Genomic DNA, 19930 nt, shown 5'->3' with positions numbered 1-19930 from the left:
TCTCTTTCTGCACCTTCTTGGACAAATCAACAAAAGGAGCCCTTTCCACCTGGCACTCCCTCCCCTGTGTGATTCTCTGTGTGTTACCCTCAGTCTTTCAAATTAAAATCTTCTAAAATACTGTCAGAATATGTTTTACATATTTAAGTGAGGCCAGAATGATACAGATGCTTCCAAATGCAAAAAGATTTGTAGAAGTATATTTGATTAAAAAAAAAAAAGATACATTGCTTGATTTCTGACCTGTGAGTCTCATAACAAAGTGAATTCAACTCAAAACTAAACACACTACCCAAAACTGATTATTGGTATAAAAAATAAACTGAGCTGAGCCCATACAACCTTTTCGCATTTGGATCTTTAATCTTATTCTCTGCAAAGACAACAAACGCCACGGCACGCATTGGTTCTCTGGGCTTTCCTTGCCCCTTTAGTCTGAACCACTTTCAATCACATGTTCACATGATACTGTCAACTATCCTTCCAGGGTCTGAGTTGTTTCTGTTTTTGTTTTTTTTTTTAATTTTTTTTTTCATTGTTCACCTAAATCAAGATGGATGAGAAAGACCAACCATCTCCATTTTTGAACTTCTAGTGCCATGCCCGGTGCTATAGCCTAGTGGCTAAAGTCCTCACTCTGTATGTGCTGGGTTCCCATGTGGGTACCAATTCATGTCCTCTCAGACCCTCTTTCCACCCAGCTCCCTGCCTGTGACCCGGGAAAGCAACTGAGAAAGGCCCAAGACCTTGGGACACTGAACCCGTGTGGGAGACCTGCAAGAAGCTCCTGGCACTGGCCTTCAGATTGACTCAGCTCTGGCCATTGTGGTCACTTGGGGAGTGAATCAGCAGACAAAAGATCTTCCTCTCTGTCTCACCTCTTCTCTGTATATCTGACTTTCCAATAAAAATAAATATTTTAAAAAAAAAGTCTAGTGCTAATATCCTTATGGAAAATGCCAAAGTATCTGCTGATTGAATGCATATTAAAGTTATGACATTTTCCTGATGGACTAACATATTTTTAAAAGTTTATATAAAGGCTGCGTGTATGTGTGTGAGAGAGAGAGAGAGCAAGAGAGAATTTCTTCCATCCACTGGTTTACTCCCAAAATGCCCACAATAGATGGAAGCCAGGAGCCAGGAACTTCATCTGGGTCTCCCATGTGGGAGGCAGAGGGCCAATACTGGACACTATCTGTTACTTCTCAAGGCGCGCCCTAGCAAGAAGTTAGATTAAAAGCAGATCCAGACCTAAAATAACATGGGATAAGGATATCCCAGATGGCAGTTAAAACATAACACTTAACCCAAATATGCAACCACTGGTATATACCCACTAATATGTAATGTTTTTCTAAAAATATTCTTAAGAATATACATTGTGCTTTCATATCAATGGTACTGAAACAGGAAACATGTGTCAGACATTCCCAGTTGTCTACACCTCAAAATCCTGATTTTCCAGGTGCTTTTGAAATTAGGAGGCATCTGCTGCCTGACACCACAGGCAAGACCACACATACACCAACTGGTTCTCTCGTGCTTTTTACAAAATGCCAACAGCTTTTCCAGAAAGTCCAACTAGAAGACTTCTGCTTACATCTCAACAACCAAAACTTCCCAGCGACCCTTGATGCTTGCCCACCTCCAGTTAACAGCTCTTAGCGCTCAGCATTCTCTGAAGGATCCTTCTCTCACTCTTCTGCATTCGCATCGCCCTATTTCTCATTCCAGGACATGAGCCACTCCATCAGCATGCACACTTTCAGATCGCAGTTCTCATACCCAACTAGTCTAATTAAACACACAACTTTTAAATTTTCTTAATCATCTGAAAAATCACATTACTCTCCTTCAACTCCTTTTACGTACTTGGTCTCTTCTACCTAGTCCCACCTCTGACGTATGTCAATTAGGACACGAAACACTAGCCTCACGCCTTTGGAGTTCTACTTCCGCTCATCACCCTGTAACTCTAGAACACATTCACTCACCCCTCGAATTCCTGTCTTCATCTCATCAACCATGTAATCACTCAGCTCTCTGCATGTCTCCCTTAGTAGACAGTGGACTCTTCAAAGGTAGGCGTCCTATCCTACATGATTCAATGTGCCCAAAGGCTACCACAGTGTTTAACTTCTAATAGAGCCATTTACAATTGCAAAAGAATGCATTGTTGAAATTGACTTCTCAGTTAACAAGTTTTATGCACACTCTTTTCACTTGGATCCTCAGAAAATGAGTTGCTTTGCCTCCCAGAACATATGGTCTAATTTAACAAGATATGCGCATGTGATATGCCAAATTTAATGTAGCATTAAATAAGGGGAAAACTCCCTAAGACATAGTCTCAATCACTTTGAGCAATGTATCTCAAGCATTTTGAATAATCTTATGACAACACTGTATAACTCACTGACTATAAAGTCATTTTGCCAAACCGATCATAACTAGTCTTCTGAAATAGTTTATTTATATGACAGTAACTCAAACTAAGTTTTCCCCAAAATTCTTCCCCTTCCTCTGTTAGACTCCCACTTTCCAGCAGAGTACCAATTCCCTAGATTAAGAAGAGTCCTTACATGAAAGAATAAAGCATTATAGTTCTCCACACTTCAGGCCCATTCTTTTTCTGTTTAAAACAGCAATTTAGGGGCCAGGGCAGAGATGTGGTTCATTAAGCTTCGCCTTTGGTGCTGGCATCCAATATGGATACCAGTTTGAGTCCCAGCTGCCCTATTTCCGATACAGCTCCTTGCTTATTGCCTTGTAAAGCAGAGAATGGTTCAGGTCCTAGGGCTCCTGTACCCATGTAGGACACCCAGAAGAGGCTCCCATTTTCAACTTGGCTTAGCTATAGACATTGCTGCCATGGGGGAAATGAAACCACAGATGGAAAATCTTTTCCACTATGTCCCTTCTCTCTGTAACTCTTCATTTCAAATAAAAATAAATCTTTAAAAACCATCAATTTAATTGAACATAAAACTTCTCTCCTCTCAATACTATAGGTAGGAAGTCAAATTTTGAAGACCTCTGAATATTAGAGGATTGGAGGGATGTACTAACTTCTCCAATTTGTTAGAGAGGGAAAGGGTCATATCTTCTATATGAAGCCTTGGTTGGCCTTTGGTCTCCTTGCCATAGGTTCAGGAAGGGTTTTGCTCACCTTTACAAATCACACCAATATCCCAAAGCTTTGCCAATCTTACTGAAATCTCACTACAAATTCTAGATAAACACCCAGTAGGCTCCATTCATATGTGCTTTTAGCAAGCTGCCTCCCTACTTCACTACAGTTTTAACAATAACCCCAACACCATTCCACTTTACATAAGCCCCATTTTTAATACATTCTACAGGCAGTCCCTGTCTTCAGGTCTCTGTCGGTTCTTAAGAGGGGAGACAGAGTATGGGAGAGTGCAAATGGTCTAACCCCATTTCCAAAAATTGAAGGAAAAATTCTTCCCTGTGTCTGTCAAGAGCACCCAAATTTAAGTGATATAAATTCCCACCCTCGGGGACTTCCCTTGGTAGAGAAATGTTTCCCCTTCATTCCAAAGCCCAAAGCACATGTGAGAGAGTGGATGTAAACACACATTAGACACCAGAAAGTGACATTGTACAGTGCTCTTAAAAAACACCACCAGGACCACCACCCGCTACACACACAACCAGGAAATTATATGAGGTGATGAAACTATAAATTTGTTTAGCTATAGTAATCACTTCATTACAACATGCATACCAAAATATTTAATAATCCTTACATATATATGAGATTACTTCAAAAAATGTGTGGAAATAAAGTTAAAAGTCTATTGGAAAAAAAACTGAAATCTATGAACACAAGATATCTTCAAATATTTCATAGGAAATACATATTATAAAAAAGAGCTACAAATGGATTTAAAATTTCTGTGCTAATGTGAGCTTTTAATTTCACTATTCACAAATTTTTGAAGCATTCTTAAATAAGAAATTAAAAAAAAAACAGTAATTCATCTAGAGAAGATCAGTAAAAGGGAAGATGAGAGACAGTGTTGTCTGTGTGTGGTTTTTTTGTTTGTTTTTAATACCCAAGTGTAACAAATTGAAAAAGGGGAGAGAGGGATTGGTTTAATAATTAAGTTTTCAAATTCAACCAATGCACATTCCTACTCATTGTTCCTCAGATCATGTGTGCTCAACTCCTCTTCACAGTTACTGCAAGGGAATAAATCATGTCACTCTCATCCAATAGTAGAAATTCAGAGTTGTGCAAAGTGGTGCAGTGGGCAGACATCCCGAGGAGCTGACCACCTCACTCCCGGAGCCCACGTGAAAACCAAGCTCAGAAAGCACCAGCTTCTAGTTAAAGTCAGTCAGCGCAGAAACAACAGAGTCTTTGTCAGGAAAGCCCGAGTTCAAGTGCAGGAGGATCAGATAAAATACAACACATGGCATCTCAACTACAATGATAGGCTTTGAGCTTAGATGAAAAGGTAAAAGCCCAACAGAACACGAACACTTAAAAGAAAGGATGTACAAATAAAACGAGGATTGGCTTCCTCTCAGGTGGTGACAGTGGAACAGAGGTGTGGTCACTCCGAAGGCATGATAGAGCAGTGCTTTAAACTCCTTTATGTGTAAAGTCACAAAGTACAGGCTTCTGTTCAGTATGATGCTCTATTTACAAAGAAACGTAGTAGATATTAAATACCCAAGTATTCAGAAAAACGTATATCTCCAAGAAACTGATAATAGAATAATAACTATGGATTCAGAGCTCACAGGGCCATGCTTGTGGTCTCTAAGGTCTGTGTCCTGCAGCAGGAGGAGGAAGCAGTGGATGGAAGGAGTTATGCAGAGTCGTGTCTCAATTACGGCTATAAAACCAGTTACCCAAATTCTTTCAGAACCTCTCATTAGAAGCTACTCAGATTACCTAAGATAATAAAAAGCCAGGAAGCATAAGGGTTCTTTTGACCACACATTAAACATGAATTAAATTACTGAAATTTCATGGTGTGTAGTTCCAATCTGGAATGTTTCTGTGTTTAAAAGTCAGAGAATTTAACAGTCTTATAGACTAAAGAATACTTCCCAAGGAAGCAAAGTAAATTACACATAAATAATTCTAACACTCTCTCTACCAAAGATAATTCTTTAAAAGTTGAATTAAGTCATTTCAATGAAATAGAAAAATGACACTGCTCTGAAAGTAACATTTGTACAAGGTTGTTCGTGCAGCAAAATTCTTTCCTGTTCGTGCCTATCCTGGGACACGCCCAAGTGCCCACTCGTAGCAGAGTAATTGGATAAATTATGAAACATCCACACCACCCAGTACAACGCAGCCATTCAAACAGAGCTGAGGAAAACTAAACTTCTGATGCTATTTCCAGAATATCCCATTATCTTCATATACATACATACATATAAATATCATTAAAATGTGTATATATATGTAAGGTGAACAAATTTCATGTTTTTCAAAATACAGATTTAGCATAGTAATACATCCCACTCTGCCCTCCCTCCTACCCAGTCTCTACCCACCTTCCTCTTTCTTTTAGTTTTTATAATGACATACTTTCATTTACTTCCCAATCATAGGTTTAACACCTTATTAGGTAAACAGTTCAGCAAATAACAAGTATGAAAACACAACCACTGCTGCTCAAGAATATAAACTAAAGCTACAAACAGCAATCAAATCTCAAATCTGGCAATTTTGTATATATGTGTGTGTGCTCTGTGTGTTAGTTACCACAGGTCAGGGAAAATATGATATTTGTCTTTTAAGACTGGCTTATTTCACAAAGTATAATGGCTTCCGGTTGTATTCATGTTGTTGCAAAAGAAAGGATTTCATTGTGTTTTACGGTTGAGCAGTATTCCCTAGTGCATATATGCTACGGTTTATCCTCCTACAATTGTGTCTACGAAGCACATGGAATCTCTTCTCTTTATAGCAACAAAAACAGTTGAAAGGCAATGTGCTAATATCTAATGTATCTCCCCCTGGATAACAGAACAAAGGGTCAACGAGAAAATAAACACAGTGTTTGTACAAAAAGATGACAAAGGTGAATATAACAGAAACTACTGAGAATGGCTCCCTTTGCCAGGTATGCAGCAGGAATGACAAAGACACAGAAAGGTCAAGGGACACGAGAAATATGAGCAGAGCTTGTCATACTGTTCCAACCTGCAGAATCATATTACTAGTTGATACACTCAATGACATACAGAAGCAATAAGAAGAAGAAGGAAGGCAAAAATGAATTTTAAAAAAGCAAGTTCAGGTGCACAATATGGACTCATGTAAACACACACACAGAGCCAAGGTTTGTTTGCCAAGCAGCACCAGAAGCAATGACAGGAGCACACCTACCATACAAACTTTGCTTCCTAAATAACCATTCTCAAAACCAAAAGTAGCTCCTTGGAGAAATCCCAGCTCAAAGGCTGGGTCACAGGAAGTACAGGAACAGACTGAAAGATGGTTCATTGTGGCTCAGTGGGTTAAGCCGCTGAAGGCAATACCCAAATCCCATACGTGCGCTGGCTTGAATCCCAACTATTCCCCTTCTAATCCAGCTCCTTGTTAACATGTGTGGGAAAGCAAAGGAAGATACCTCTAACACTTGGGCCGCACATACCCAAGGTGTAAGTGAAGCCCCCGACTTCAGCCCAGCCTGTCCCCAACCACTGAAGCCATTTAGGAAGTGAATCAACAGATGGAAGTTCTTCCTCTCCCCTTTCCTATTAAAAAAAAAAGGAGGAAGAAGAAGAGAGAAGAGGAGAAAGAAGCCTAAAGAATATCTTGTTGGGGCCTGGCACGGTGGCACAAGTGGTTAAGGTCCTCCTCTTGCACGCCCGGGATCCCATATGGGTGCCGGTTCTATCCCGGCAGCCCAGCTTCCCTTCCAGCTCCCTGCCTGTGGCCCGGGAAAGCAGTCAAGGATGGCCCAAAGCTTTGGGACCCTGCACCCGCGTGGGAGACCCGGAAGAGGCTCCTGGCTTTGGATCGGCATAGCATTGGCCATTGTGGCTCTTGGGGAGTGAATCATGGGAAGGAAGATCTTCCTCTCTATCTCTCCTCCTCTCTGTATATCTGACTTTCCAATAAATAAATAAATCTTAAAAAAAAAAAGAATATCTTGTTGAAAAGCAGAAAAGTGTTAAAAGGAAAATGGGAACACGTAAAAAGAATAAAAATGTAAAGGTCCCAGGTGTCCCATGTCCAATCTGGAACTATCTGACTATTGTTTATTGTATCTGTATCTATTGTAACTATCTGAAACTGACTAACTATTGTTTATTGTATCAACTGTAATTAAATGTATGATTCAAAGAAGAAAGTAGCCATGAACCTATACAGATACAAATAAATAGACAATTCGATCCAAGAGAAAGAAAAACTCTTTCTTGCAGAATTTAAATTAATGAACACAGATCCAAGAAAAAATCAGATCGCTACTCGGAAATCAACACATAGCTTGAGAATCCCTGAAATCTTTGGAACCAAAATGTGCTTGAAACTTCATGTTTTTTTACACATTTTGAAATTTCTAAAGCTTAATTATGAAACTCATGTTTTATATCTACCTCAGAGGTATCATCTGAAGATTCTTGTACACAATATTTTTATGTGTCTGAATTCTGACTGCATTATATCCCCTGAAATCAAGTGTGAAATTTTCCATTTGTAGCATCATGATGATACTGAAAGTTCTGGGGTTGAAACAAAACTTTGGATTTTCAGATCAGGAACGCCTCAACCTAGAGTCATAACTGACTCAATCACTGGCTGAAATTGTTGAGCAATGTACCACGAGAAACAAGATTTCATGTAGTATTAAGATATCTCCGACAAGATACTTGCAAAATTTCCAAAAGAAATCCAATATCCTTGCAGATAATAAATCTTTGACAACCAGAATTAGCACAAGCAGAAGTGAAGGAGATCCATACCATGTGTTTCCTGAAAGAAGCACTGAAAAGAATATAGCATCACTTATGTCTTATTTCTGGCAGAAGTGAGTAGCCTCAATCTAATCAAGAGGAATCACCACACAAACCCAGCTGAGGACCTCTAGCCATAGCAACTGGACAGCATTTTTCAAACGTCAAGGACTTGGAAAAACAAATACCAAGGAATTGGTCCAGATTACAGAAACACATTAACTAAATGCATAATATGACCCTGGATTAGATCTGGATAGACCTTTCTTTGTACTATGAAACAAATTAGGGGGAAAATTAGCAAAATTTAAGTAAGTTCTATAGACTGCACAAAATTTTACCAAGGTTAGTTTCTTATTTTAACAAATAAGTTACAAACAAGAATAATTTTGTTTTTAGGAGATATTAATAATCCTCTTTAACTTTCCAAGTATGTCTCCAACTTGTTAAAATCTCAGGAAAAAAACTGATGATGATACTGCAATTGTGATTTGTGGCAAAAATATTAAACTAACAATATAATCAACTAACACATTTTAAAAGAATTGACATAAAATTACCTGTAAGAAACAATGAATACAAAATAATTTTGTGAAACTGCTCACAGTTATTTTAAGATGTCTAGGTTACTTCAATACTTCCTGGATCTTCTCAGTAAATCATAACATCAACCTCTTTTTTCTTAGTAACAGAGCTCATTGCTTAAAAGAAAGATGCTCAAATATATTGTGTTTTGTCTTGGCTAAATGTCTCTACTGAGAAGCCTAACTGATGAAGTCATAAAAGACATTGTCCTGATACTTAAACACATAACATGGGGGGTCATCACTATAGCACAACGGCATGGCAAAGTAAGCTTCTGCTTGCGGCACTGGCATGCCATATGGACACTGGTTCCAGTCTGGTCACTCCACTTTTAATCCAGCTACCTGCTAATGTACATAGGAAGGTATCAGAAAATGGCCCAAGTGTTTTGGGCCCCTGCACCTACACGCAAAAACCCAGAAGAATCTCATCGCTTCAGACTGGCCCAGATCTGGCCATTGTATTTTAAAAATCATAATAAAGGAAATTAAAAGTCAGGTAGAATGGACATCTGGTTTCCCAACTTAATTATTTCACTGTCAACACTGACAAATGAATCGATCAATCCATTGGCATTATTACAAGCAGGCTTAACACTCAATACAGTCACAGGAAAGAACACGATATTTAATTTCAGGGAACTTACACAAAGTGCATGCTGCATTATGGGACATTTTTATTCAGGAAAATTCAAGAGAAGAGAGCTTATATTAAAAACAAGAAGAAGAAAAAAATAGTCCCGTTATAACAATTTATTCTAAATTTACACTATCCATTAGAATGTCACGAGTGGTTGGGGGATAAATGTAACTTTGAAACTTGATTTCTAGGTAGCTTTCCTGAGTTTATCAGAAAGAATAAAAATGGACCATATTGCTTCTTTTAGGATTTCATTCATTAAAAGATAATCAGTTCATGATCATACATTCAATACTTTGCAAGCTTCTTTCAAAAGAGTTGCACACTTTAAGCTTTAATGTAACTCTCACGCCCCTCTGTCCCTCAGCACTGAAAATTTACTTTAAAAAGAAAAGAGACACTGGTTCAGTCCTCAACAGCTAGGACTAGGCCAGGCTGAAGACAGGAGTTGGCAGGATCCTCCGGATCGCCCACAGAGGTGCAGAAACCCTAGCACTTTGCCATGCTTTCCCAGGCACTCTAACAGGGAGCTTGATTGGAAGTGATGTAGCTCAGTTTCGATCAGGAACCCATATGGGATGTCAGCATCACAGCTAGCAACTTTGCCTGCTATGCCATAATAGAGGCCCAGACCTTTTCCTTCTGATAATTGCTTTGTCTTATCTTTCCCCATCATCTCACATAGCCAAGAGAAAATTGGTCAAGCATTAGCTTCTCCAAACTTTTTCTTTTCTCCAATCCAAGAAGTGATCTGTCTTCCCTGTAAATTCAGAAACAATGTAATTTGCTCTACCCCTTGTGCCATCTGCTGCACATAGAAGTGGTGAGAAGAACACTGGCTGCCCCCTCCTGATGCTGCCTTCCTCCTGGGGGACATCTATTTAAATAGTAATATTCACCTTCTCCCCCTGCCTCCAAAAAAGGGGTAAGAGGGTACCTGGAATGGAGAATTTGGGACAAATAACTGTGTCTTGCATGCCAGCCCCCTTCTCCATGTACTTTCTGAAATGTTTCCACCACTCCTCAAGTGTTACAGAAGCAGGCATCCTTGAGACTCCTGTGGCCATCCTTCCTCTCTATGCTTGGCTAGCCCATCCTGTCTGAATCAAAATATGAGACTAGAAAATCGTTTTGTAGCACTCCAAAGCTGTGTTCTCCATTAATGCCTTCACCAGTAGCAACAATAATATTTACCATCTGGGTACTTGTCAACATACTTAATTCAGGCAGATAAGATAAATGGATCCAAATTACTACCTCCCCCTCTAAACGACAGGATCCCAAAGCAGCCCATTAATGCCTTGCAGATAGCAGACACTGGTATCTGAATGAACAAATACTTCCTATTCATTTTTTTAAAATCATGATATGGTGGAGTCAGTCCAAATCCTGGTGCTGCTATATACCACAACAATCAAGCAGATCATGGGCAAGCCTCTTCATATAAGAGTCCCACTTTTCCATCCAAAAAGGAAGTTCCTCAAAAGTTGGCTAATTATGGTCGGCCAGGCCAATAAAGGCCAGCATAGCTTTTAAAGTAATCTGTCATCAGAATACAGTCATGAGCATTTCTTTGCTTCTGTGGCTACTTCTACACCGCAACAGCAAAACTGAGCAACTGCCACAGAGATGTAAACTGCAAAGAGCTACACCGATTCTCTGGCCGCTTTTCTACATTTTGCTAACTGCTATTCTAAGAGCTGTGTCACAGAACACAGTTAAGATGTTTATTCCTTGCCCTTAGCATGTAAACAACTGTTAACCATTTAAATACCATAGCAACATTCAAGGTAACATAAAGGAAAATTCTTATAGATACATGGAATGAATAACTAACACATCCTATGCTTAAATACCTCACACCTAAAATAGACTGGGGAAACCTCACCCCCCCCAAAATCACTGTTTTATAATTTGTCACTAACTTGGAGGCTCAGAAAGTATTACATTGCTCAGAAACTCTTTCATTGCTGAGCATCTTGAAGACAACATTTATCATGATGTTCCAGACAACAAAGATGACTCAAAGGAAATAAAAGATATGCCAAACATTTTTTCCACTGAAAGGAATCCTGAAATAGAACTTGAGTAATAAGCGTAAGTATATTTACATATTTAATACTCTTTAATGGATGGAAAGAAGAGTACTAATGGGAGTTACTCCAGCTCGAAATAAGCTGTGAAAACTATTAAGTCTGACCGAGACAGTGCAATAATTCTTCCAATTAACTTTCACATCTTTAGCATTCTATTAAGTGCTGGGACACAAACACAAAGACAGTCCTTGTCCTTGTAGAGTTCAAACTAGTGAGAAACTCAGCATTATTTAACAGGGTTATCAGAATTCTACCAACTGAAATCCAAACACTCAACAAAAGTAGTGGCTCTCTATTTTCATCAGTCCCATGTCAGTTTTGTTTACTTATCAGAGATAGAGGAGTTACATAAGGTAGAGTCCTGTGACAAGTAAGAAGGTAAGATAACAAGGCAGGTAATGTTGGCCAGCTTCTTAGGGTAGATTACAGTAGCAGAGTTCGTAAGGATAAAGAATTGTAGCTGAATGATCTGGTTGAGAATACACTCTATCAGAGAATCAAGATGGCAAAATAGGGTAATGACACGTTGAAAAGGATGGAGAAACATTTAATCAGGATGAAGCAGAGAGGACACATTCCAGCAAATAGGAAAGGAGAGAACAACAGCAGAGGGGTACCTGGAGACTGACAGACACAGGAAAGCAGCGGACACAACAGTGTGGTGTTGCAGTGACTGATACTCCAGCAGCATTCAGCTAACAGCCATCTGAACTCCACCAGCAGCAAAAACTCCACCAGCAACCAGGTGGAAAGGAACTTTCACTGGGAGCTTAGGAGGTGAAACCAGAAAAAGAACTGTCCATCCGCTGGTCTGTTTGATTTGACCAGGAGCAGAGACAAAGCAACAGATTCCAGATAGGCAGTGCGAGAACAGTGTGGATTTCATAGCCCAGTCAGCCCCCTAGAGCTGAATTGGGCACCATTTTGCCTAAGGAGGCAAAGGCAAGAAAAAGGACTGAGCATATGCTGAGCTGAGAGTGAACACATTCCTGACTCCGTAAACTGCATCAACGTGACATTCTACAGGTTCCACCCAAGACAGGTATGGGTAGCCCTCAGATCAATGGCCAGCAGATTAAGGTTTCTGGTAGGGGCACATCAGGCGCCAATTTTGTACAATGTGGCAAAAGCTTTAGGACTGCAGGGGTCAACAGTGAACTGCGCATGTGCTAGGCTTGCAAGAACTCACTGAGTCCCGTGGATTGCACTGGTCCACAGGAAAATAATACCGACTGTGGCATTGTATGGGTCAAAATAGATCCGTGTGGCACCCAGACCTAATATCCAATAGGTTCCGACAAGATCAGCGCCACCAACCACCTAGCTATATAGGACACCTGGTGTCTCTCTAATCCTGGTACCTGCTCCAACTGGAAGTGGGAGAAAGATTGTACAGACAAAAGTGCAGCCTCAGCATGGTATCACAGGAGGTAGAGAGTGGTGAGCCAGGAGCTGGGGCTATGGAGACCATGGTGGAAATCTAACAAAAGAACCCAGACTTGGAACTTCCTGAAGGGAGCAGCACAATTGGCTGCAAGCAAAGAGGTGTGTACCAATGGCAATAAGTAAAATTGAACTGTAGACTTGTGGGTGACACAGCTTAGAAACCTGCCCCAAGGAGAAGACTCTGCTAACTAAAAGTACAATGACCAAGAGCAAAAGAAGAGACAAAGGCACAATGAATATTACTGAAAACTCCCCTGCAAAGCAGCAAAACCCTATGCCAACCTCAGAGTTAAATGAGGAAGATATTGAGAAAATGGGTGACACAGAATTCATTTTAAAGCTCCTGATCAACAATGAGAAGCACACACAAGAGTTCAAAGAATTTAAGGAATATTTTACACAAGCAATAACTGCAATAAAGCAATTCAAGGCTGATATATCAGAAATTAAGAACACAGTAGAGCAAATTAAAAGTACAGTGGAGAGTCTCCAAAGTAGAATGAAGCAAGCAGAAGAAAAAATCTCAGAATTGAAAGATATTTCCTGTCACCAGGGGAAAGCAAACAAAAAGCTGGAAGCAGAGCTGGATCAGGCCACAAAAAGTATTCAAGAATTGAAAGACACTATTAAGAGGCCAAAAATAAGAGTTACGGGAGTCCCAGAAGGTGCAGAAAGAGATGCTGGTTTTACAAATATATTTAATGAAATAATAAAGGAACATTTCCCTAATCTAGAGAAAGATTTGGGAAACAACATCCAGGAGGGGCACAGAACTCCCAACATGCTTGATCAAACGCGATCTTTACCAAAACACATGATCATCAAGCTCTCTTCAATTGAACATGAGGAAAAGATCCTTAAATGTGCATGTGAAAAAAAATCAGTTGACATATAAAGGAATGTCAATTAAATTCACAGGAGATCTCTCACAGGAAACTCTACAGGCCAGAAGAGAATGCAATGACATTCCAGATCCGAAGAGAAAAAAATTGTTGGCCTAGGATAACATGTCCAGCAAAGCTTTCTTTCGTCTTTGAAAATGAAATAAAATTCTTCCACAGTAAAGAAAAGTTAAAAGAATTTGTCTCTTCCAAACCTGCCCTACAAATGATACTTCAAGAAGTTCTCTTCACAGAGAAGAGAAATAGTGCCCAACAAAACCAAAAGCACATGCAAAGAACATCCCAATAAAATAACAGAAGACTAAACCAATGAACAACCCATGCCTAAAATGACAGGACCAAAGTACCACCCATACATATTAACCCTGAATATAAATGGCTTAAACTCAATCAAACATCACAGATTAGTAGACTGAATTAAAAAACAAAACCCATCCATTTGTTGTCTAGAAGAGACACATTTCAACAACAAAAAACAGCAGAAACTATATCGCGTGGGTTTTGATGTTTTTGTTAGTTTCATCTCTTCAAAACACTTTCTTCTGATTAAATTCTTCAGTCACTCATATATAATACAGTAGCATCATTTTCTGCAAGCAGGTTCTTGATTTTCATTTGTTCAGCTACACGTTAGTCATTTAGCAGCATGTTATTTAACTTCTTGGTGTTAATTTCTTTTTACTTCCTGCTGTTGATTTTGTTTTGTGGCTCTTCATTTAAGGGGATGTATAGTAGCTGTGTAAAGGAGACTATCATATCTAGTAGCATGTGATTTAACTGCATGGCATTATAAATTTCAATTTTTCTTTCTATTGCTGATTTTATATTGTGACTTTTCATTTAAAGGGATGTACAGTAGCTGTGAAATGGAGACTAACATATCCAGATGTGAGGATGCAATGTAGCATGCATTTCTACTTCCAGACAAAGATGGAATTACAATGAAACTGTTTACTGTATCTTGATAATAGGACTCTGGACTCTCTGCCATTGTCCATGCCCGCAATGATGGACATATGACTGAGTATGAAGCACTATACTTTAGTAATGATATAGAGGAACTAGGCCAGCAGGGGGTGGTTGAACTGGGCAGGGAATAAGGGAAATTCCAGGAGCCTGTGGAAGTGTATCATAACATGATAATAATAATTTTAAAATGCAAAGAGAATACACTCTGTCAGAGACACTTCTTTTCTCTTTCATAACATGTAAATGTTTCTTCATATATGCAGCACAGAGTTGAGCAGTTATCAAGGTCTCCACATCTATGTGGAAGCAGTATGGCCTTTGCATTAATAACTGGAGAAGCACTATCCATGGAAAGGTATCCGAAATGACCTCCAGAGACATTGGTTAGTGGGTACCCAAGCAAGAAAGCAAAGCCACAGTGGATGCTGTGCAAGGACCATGTGTGATTCCAAAAATCACTGGAGAAATTGACAAAGAGTGAAAAACACAATCATTCATTCATGTACTGCTTTAAATATGCCATACCTACGTAGGACACTTGGGAAACTAAAACTAAATAGTGAACTGCTATGATGAAATCCATACAAACTCATACATCAAAATTCAGAGGACAGGATTCTCATTTGCTAGTTGGAGCAAATCAGAAAAAAAACCTGAAAATGCCCAGTTATAACTTTTATTAGTGTTAACTTTTCAGCCTGCCTTTCTCTGAAGATATAGAGTTATAAAGGGATCCATTTTCAATTTTATCTAACATGGAATGGAATCAAGCATGATGTCGAAGGTCCAAAAAAAAGTGATAAGAATTTTGCCACTAATGATTATACTCCTGTATTAATATACTTTAAGCACCAGGGTGATCCTTTCATTTGATTAAAGATATAAAAACTTTATGTATCTCCACTAGATTTCTTTCAAGTTCAACCAATTCTACTGCTAATGATTCTCATATCTACACATCTAAGCCACATTTCCAAACTGGAACAAACATAACTTGAACCAGTCTATAAGTCATGGTGTTATAAGCTTGAACCTATCATCAGATTAATGTTCCCTCAAATAATGGCTATGAAGAGGGTACTTAAAAGATCCCCAAAATCTTGCATCACTAATGGATCACCATTACATGGTGCAGAAAACTTGACTCAGGAGGTTGTAAGAGTTAACAGATGGAGTCCATTATAAGTTTCCTTTCTTGCGGTGTAACTAAATGGCCCTATTATGCTACCAACTTTTTTTAAAATTGCAATGTTCATTACTGATTATTAAAAACATTATGTATACCATGTACTTTGAAAAAAAATCACAAAATAGTCAATCCATTTTTTAAAAAGAGACTCATCTTTTTTATTGGTAAAACTCTTTAAGGATAAGGAAAATACAGTAAGATTTGTAGATTTGGTGAAAATAATTGACATTTAAAAACCCAGGAACAATACCATACTTAATACACTAAAAAGTAAACCATGACTGAAAATGCAGGACTCATGCTCTGATAAAGATTGAAGATTTGCTTATTGGACTTTATTTCTACATTTTATTGTTTTCCTCTTTAAATAGAGGGGTGAAAACAATGACACTGAACCAGGAATATATCATCTTTGGTAATCACTTGTAATCTTTCGAAGGAAGTGACCGATTTCCTCTATTTCTGGTACAAGTGAAAGAGCGCAGCAGCATTATGGAATAGCATTGGCACCCCACTTCTTTGATGTCACACTATTGACCCCATAGCTACAACTGTTCTTAGTTTAGCAGGGCCGGTTAGGGGAGGGATAAAGAAGGAGGTTGTCTCTCCATACACCAAGAGAGTCCATACAGTTATAGCCTTATTCCAGGAAGTGTGAATGGTCAGAGGCTTATACCACACACAAAAACTGACCACACCCTGCCTCAGAAACCTAACACCTTCAGTAAGCCTGAAGATAGCACATTACAGGCAAGCACACCTATCAAATTCACCAAGAGTAGGCCTTGCCTCAGATAGTCATAAGTATTTAATAACATATATAATTCTTACATGATCTATCCTAAGAACCTACTCGTTAACCTTCATTCCTAATTAATAAGGAACTCCTTGAAGGCAGCACTTCCTGTATTTTATCATTGTCACCTTAACACAGTATATGGTACATTCAAGTTAATGTACTTTATGTAAATGGATACTCATGTTTCAAATCAAAAATTCTCATTTCTATTCTGCATCCATATATAGTAAAAGGCTCTCAATATTTGCTCCCTTTGGCTATGTATGTAAATTTCCTGTCACCAATCTTGTCTTTTAGAAACATAACAAACACCACCTGTTATTATGTATTATAGTACAAATTCTTGATCACTACCATTTTCTGTCATTTTGCAATTCCACTAAGTCAACAGGATATTTATAAACAACATCTTTAGCATCCTTCCTTTAATCATGATATTAGTTCATTTGCTAATTAATTTTGGCCTTGATTTCTGCAAGAATTTCTAGACATCTAGACTGATTCTGACTTCCTCCTCTCCAAAGAACTCATCTTCCCCACCCTTATTGTTTATCATTCCCCTCAGAGACAGGCATGCCTTGACAGCAGGTGCTATGTCTCAGTCAACTCAGAGTGTACTTTCATCCCTTTGAAATACAAAGCGTTCAATTGCACTGAAGAATCAGATGTTGCATGGACATGAGGTTATGCTTAAAAATAGACCTTCTTGGAATCATCCAGTTTGTTTTAACAAAACCAGTAGTCTTACAATCTTCCTGATCACAAGGGAATTGCTAGCATGTCAGGAAGAAACTTGCAAATGAGTTTTGCACCTTTACATTTTGATTCCTAGATTTTTGCCAATGTTTAAAAAACGAAAATGAAGACGAAGGGGTGGCTGTGCTTGGGTGCTGGTGATGATGTATGGAAAGCAATGCATGGGGAAGAGGAAAAATGAACTCCAAATTGCACATTCTTTACGAAATTCCATCATATCTGGAAAGCTAAAAACTAAAACCCACCAACATCACCCTTCGCTGAGTCACTGTATTCTTTGTGAGCATTTTTCTAAGAGCAATCAAAACAGTAATTGCAGGACTAACTTTAGAACATGAAATCATTACATCTGCACTGACATGGAATGTAATATGAAAAGTAATCTCTCATTAAACCAGACACTGTGGTTTACATTGTTTAAAAAGTGCATGGGATCGCTCATTCTCAAAGCATAGATCATGGTGCTCCTTAAGGACAGAAAATTGAAAGTATTAGTTCCTTCCACAAAATACTTTAAAAAAAAAGTCACATGAAGGTTAGAATTGTTTACTCTCTTCATCTGTTCTAATTACACCAGGAATAAAGTATTCTTACTGTATGGCTTTGAGATGTTATTTTCCTCAAATAGGATCTTCATTCAACTTATTTTTTTAAAAGCATCTTTGAGACAATCTAAGAATATTATTGATGTTTGGTTATGCAAATGAATTATAATTTCAGCAGATAAAGCAATGGCACTGTGGCTATAGAAGAACATTTTACAGGTAAGTAATGAGGATAAATTGCCTATAGGAGATTTGCTTAAATATGCTTCATCAGAGATGGAGAATGGGTGAATGTTGAATCTGTGTGGTAGATATAGCAATGGAAGTGGGGGGAGGGGGCGGAGCAGGTTATTCTCTTTCTGTGGGCTGAAACTTTTCACTAAGCAAAGCCCTAAACTCTCTTTTCTCTTCTTTATTTAGTAACAAAATAGCATGTGCAGAAATTTGACCAAGAAGTAGGGGACCACAGTAGCAGCAAAGTAGAGCAAGATTTTACCATGTCAAGGTTTGGTCAGAGCCAGGTGAAAACCTAGTCCTTGCAGTGCCAGTCTCTGAAAATGCCACTACGAAGTCTAGAAAGGACACACCTGTGTGAGCAGAACACTCAATCTCATGACAACTTCTCACGAAAGCTAAGGCTTCATGTTCAGATTTGGACAGAAATGATGAACTTTCCCAAGATAGAGTGCTTTGTTGTATCCCCTCCCACATCATAAGCACAAAATCTTTCATCAAATAATGGAAACCTTTTGAAAGGTTTCTATAAGCAGTGTCTTCCGCATCTTGATTTTGCAGGGGAAAAAGGAACTAAGAACAGAGAAAGAGTAGGGATCCTTTTTCAAGAAAATAACAAAATGAAAACAAAGACTAAAGAACCATCTAAGTATCAAGAAATAGAATTAGAACCTTAGAAACTTAAACATCTTTTCTGTATTATATTGTATTACAAGGAATACACTAGATAGATTCAAAGATTGCGGGGAAAGACTCTGGGGGGCACTTAGCAATAAGATACCATTCTGAGAAATCCTTTAGACAATTTTATCATGAAAATATAGAGGACACCTACACAAATCTAGAGGATATGGGTAGATCAATATGCCTTTTAGGTGCAGGTCTGAGATATATTTATCCAGAAACATGCTAAGAGGACTACTAAAGTAACATGGCACATGAGTTTGCAGGTAACTTTTTTTCTAAGTAGGAATACACTCTAATATAAAATGTGTTATAAATACAAAAGTCATCATTGGTCATTTATTAGCATGAAACATGCAATATACATAATTGAATTTGCCATTCTTTTACAGAACTGGCAGTGTAGTCCTATACACCAGAATTAACACAAATATAATGCATTGTGGTAAATGACAATGTTAGTTGGTGATCGAAATGCTTAATTTCTGATATAATCTTACAGGGCCATGTCATAGATTTAATGTCACTAACACACCATTATGAGGTAGATCTATGATTCTACTTCCCACTGACTTTCAATTCATCTTTGTGTTTTCTTACTGATTTTAGTCTTACCTCTGAGTATGAATTGACAAAATCAAACTTCATTTGTATTTTTCTCAGCTCTGAGACTGCTGGACATAGTCCTTGTCCCTAGAGAGTAGGTTTCCATATATCTGGATGCAGGCCCAGGCTCTGCGCTGCTAACGTCACCTAGGAATCACAGAATCTACCCACCACCCCCACCCCGTGCTGGATAATATGCATATTTGTTTTGATTGTGTTAAACACATTCCAAAGATAGAGACACAAGGAAGCTTATGAAATCTGTGTGTGTCATTCTCCAAGTATTAGGGAACAGCTTTAAAGGTTTTTGCTAATATCCAAAATATATTTTTAAAAACTGGCAAATGGCAAAGTTAACCATCACCGTGTCTTTCATGTCAAAATAAGCCATTACTGGTGCTTTGCCATCCCAGACCTTAACAAAGCAAACAAAACCAAACCACTACAACAGAAATTCACCTTACAGCATCAAAATGTGTTAAGTTCTAGAGCACAATTATTCTCCCTCCACAAACTCCAAGCCG

The 19930-nt window shown here is 38.6% G+C and overlaps 1 protein-coding gene across 4 annotated transcripts in view; it reads right to left on the bottom strand.

The window, feature by feature from the left end:
* Positions 1-19930, bottom strand: part of RSPO2 (R-spondin 2) — a 168880-nt gene that overhangs the window by 113150 nt on the left and 35800 nt on the right. The window contains exon 2 of one of the 4 annotated variants that reach the window (XM_040979475.1): positions 1529-1545. The exons of the other annotated variants lie outside the window; for them this stretch is intronic. Coding sequence (XP_040835409.1) covers positions 1529-1545 — 17 coding nt within the window. The remainder of the gene's footprint in view (positions 1-1528; positions 1546-19930) is intronic. 4 annotated transcript variants of the gene reach the window in all.

Source organism: Ochotona curzoniae, unplaced genomic scaffold (assembly GCF_017591425.1).
Source record: "Ochotona curzoniae isolate NIBS_2020 unplaced genomic scaffold, NIBS_Ocur_1.0 contig_3190, whole genome shotgun sequence".
Taxonomy (NCBI): Eukaryota; Metazoa; Chordata; class Mammalia; order Lagomorpha; family Ochotonidae; genus Ochotona; species Ochotona curzoniae.
The sequence above is the reverse complement of the archived record's forward strand: the minus strand, read 5'-3'. Positions and strand labels throughout refer to the sequence as shown.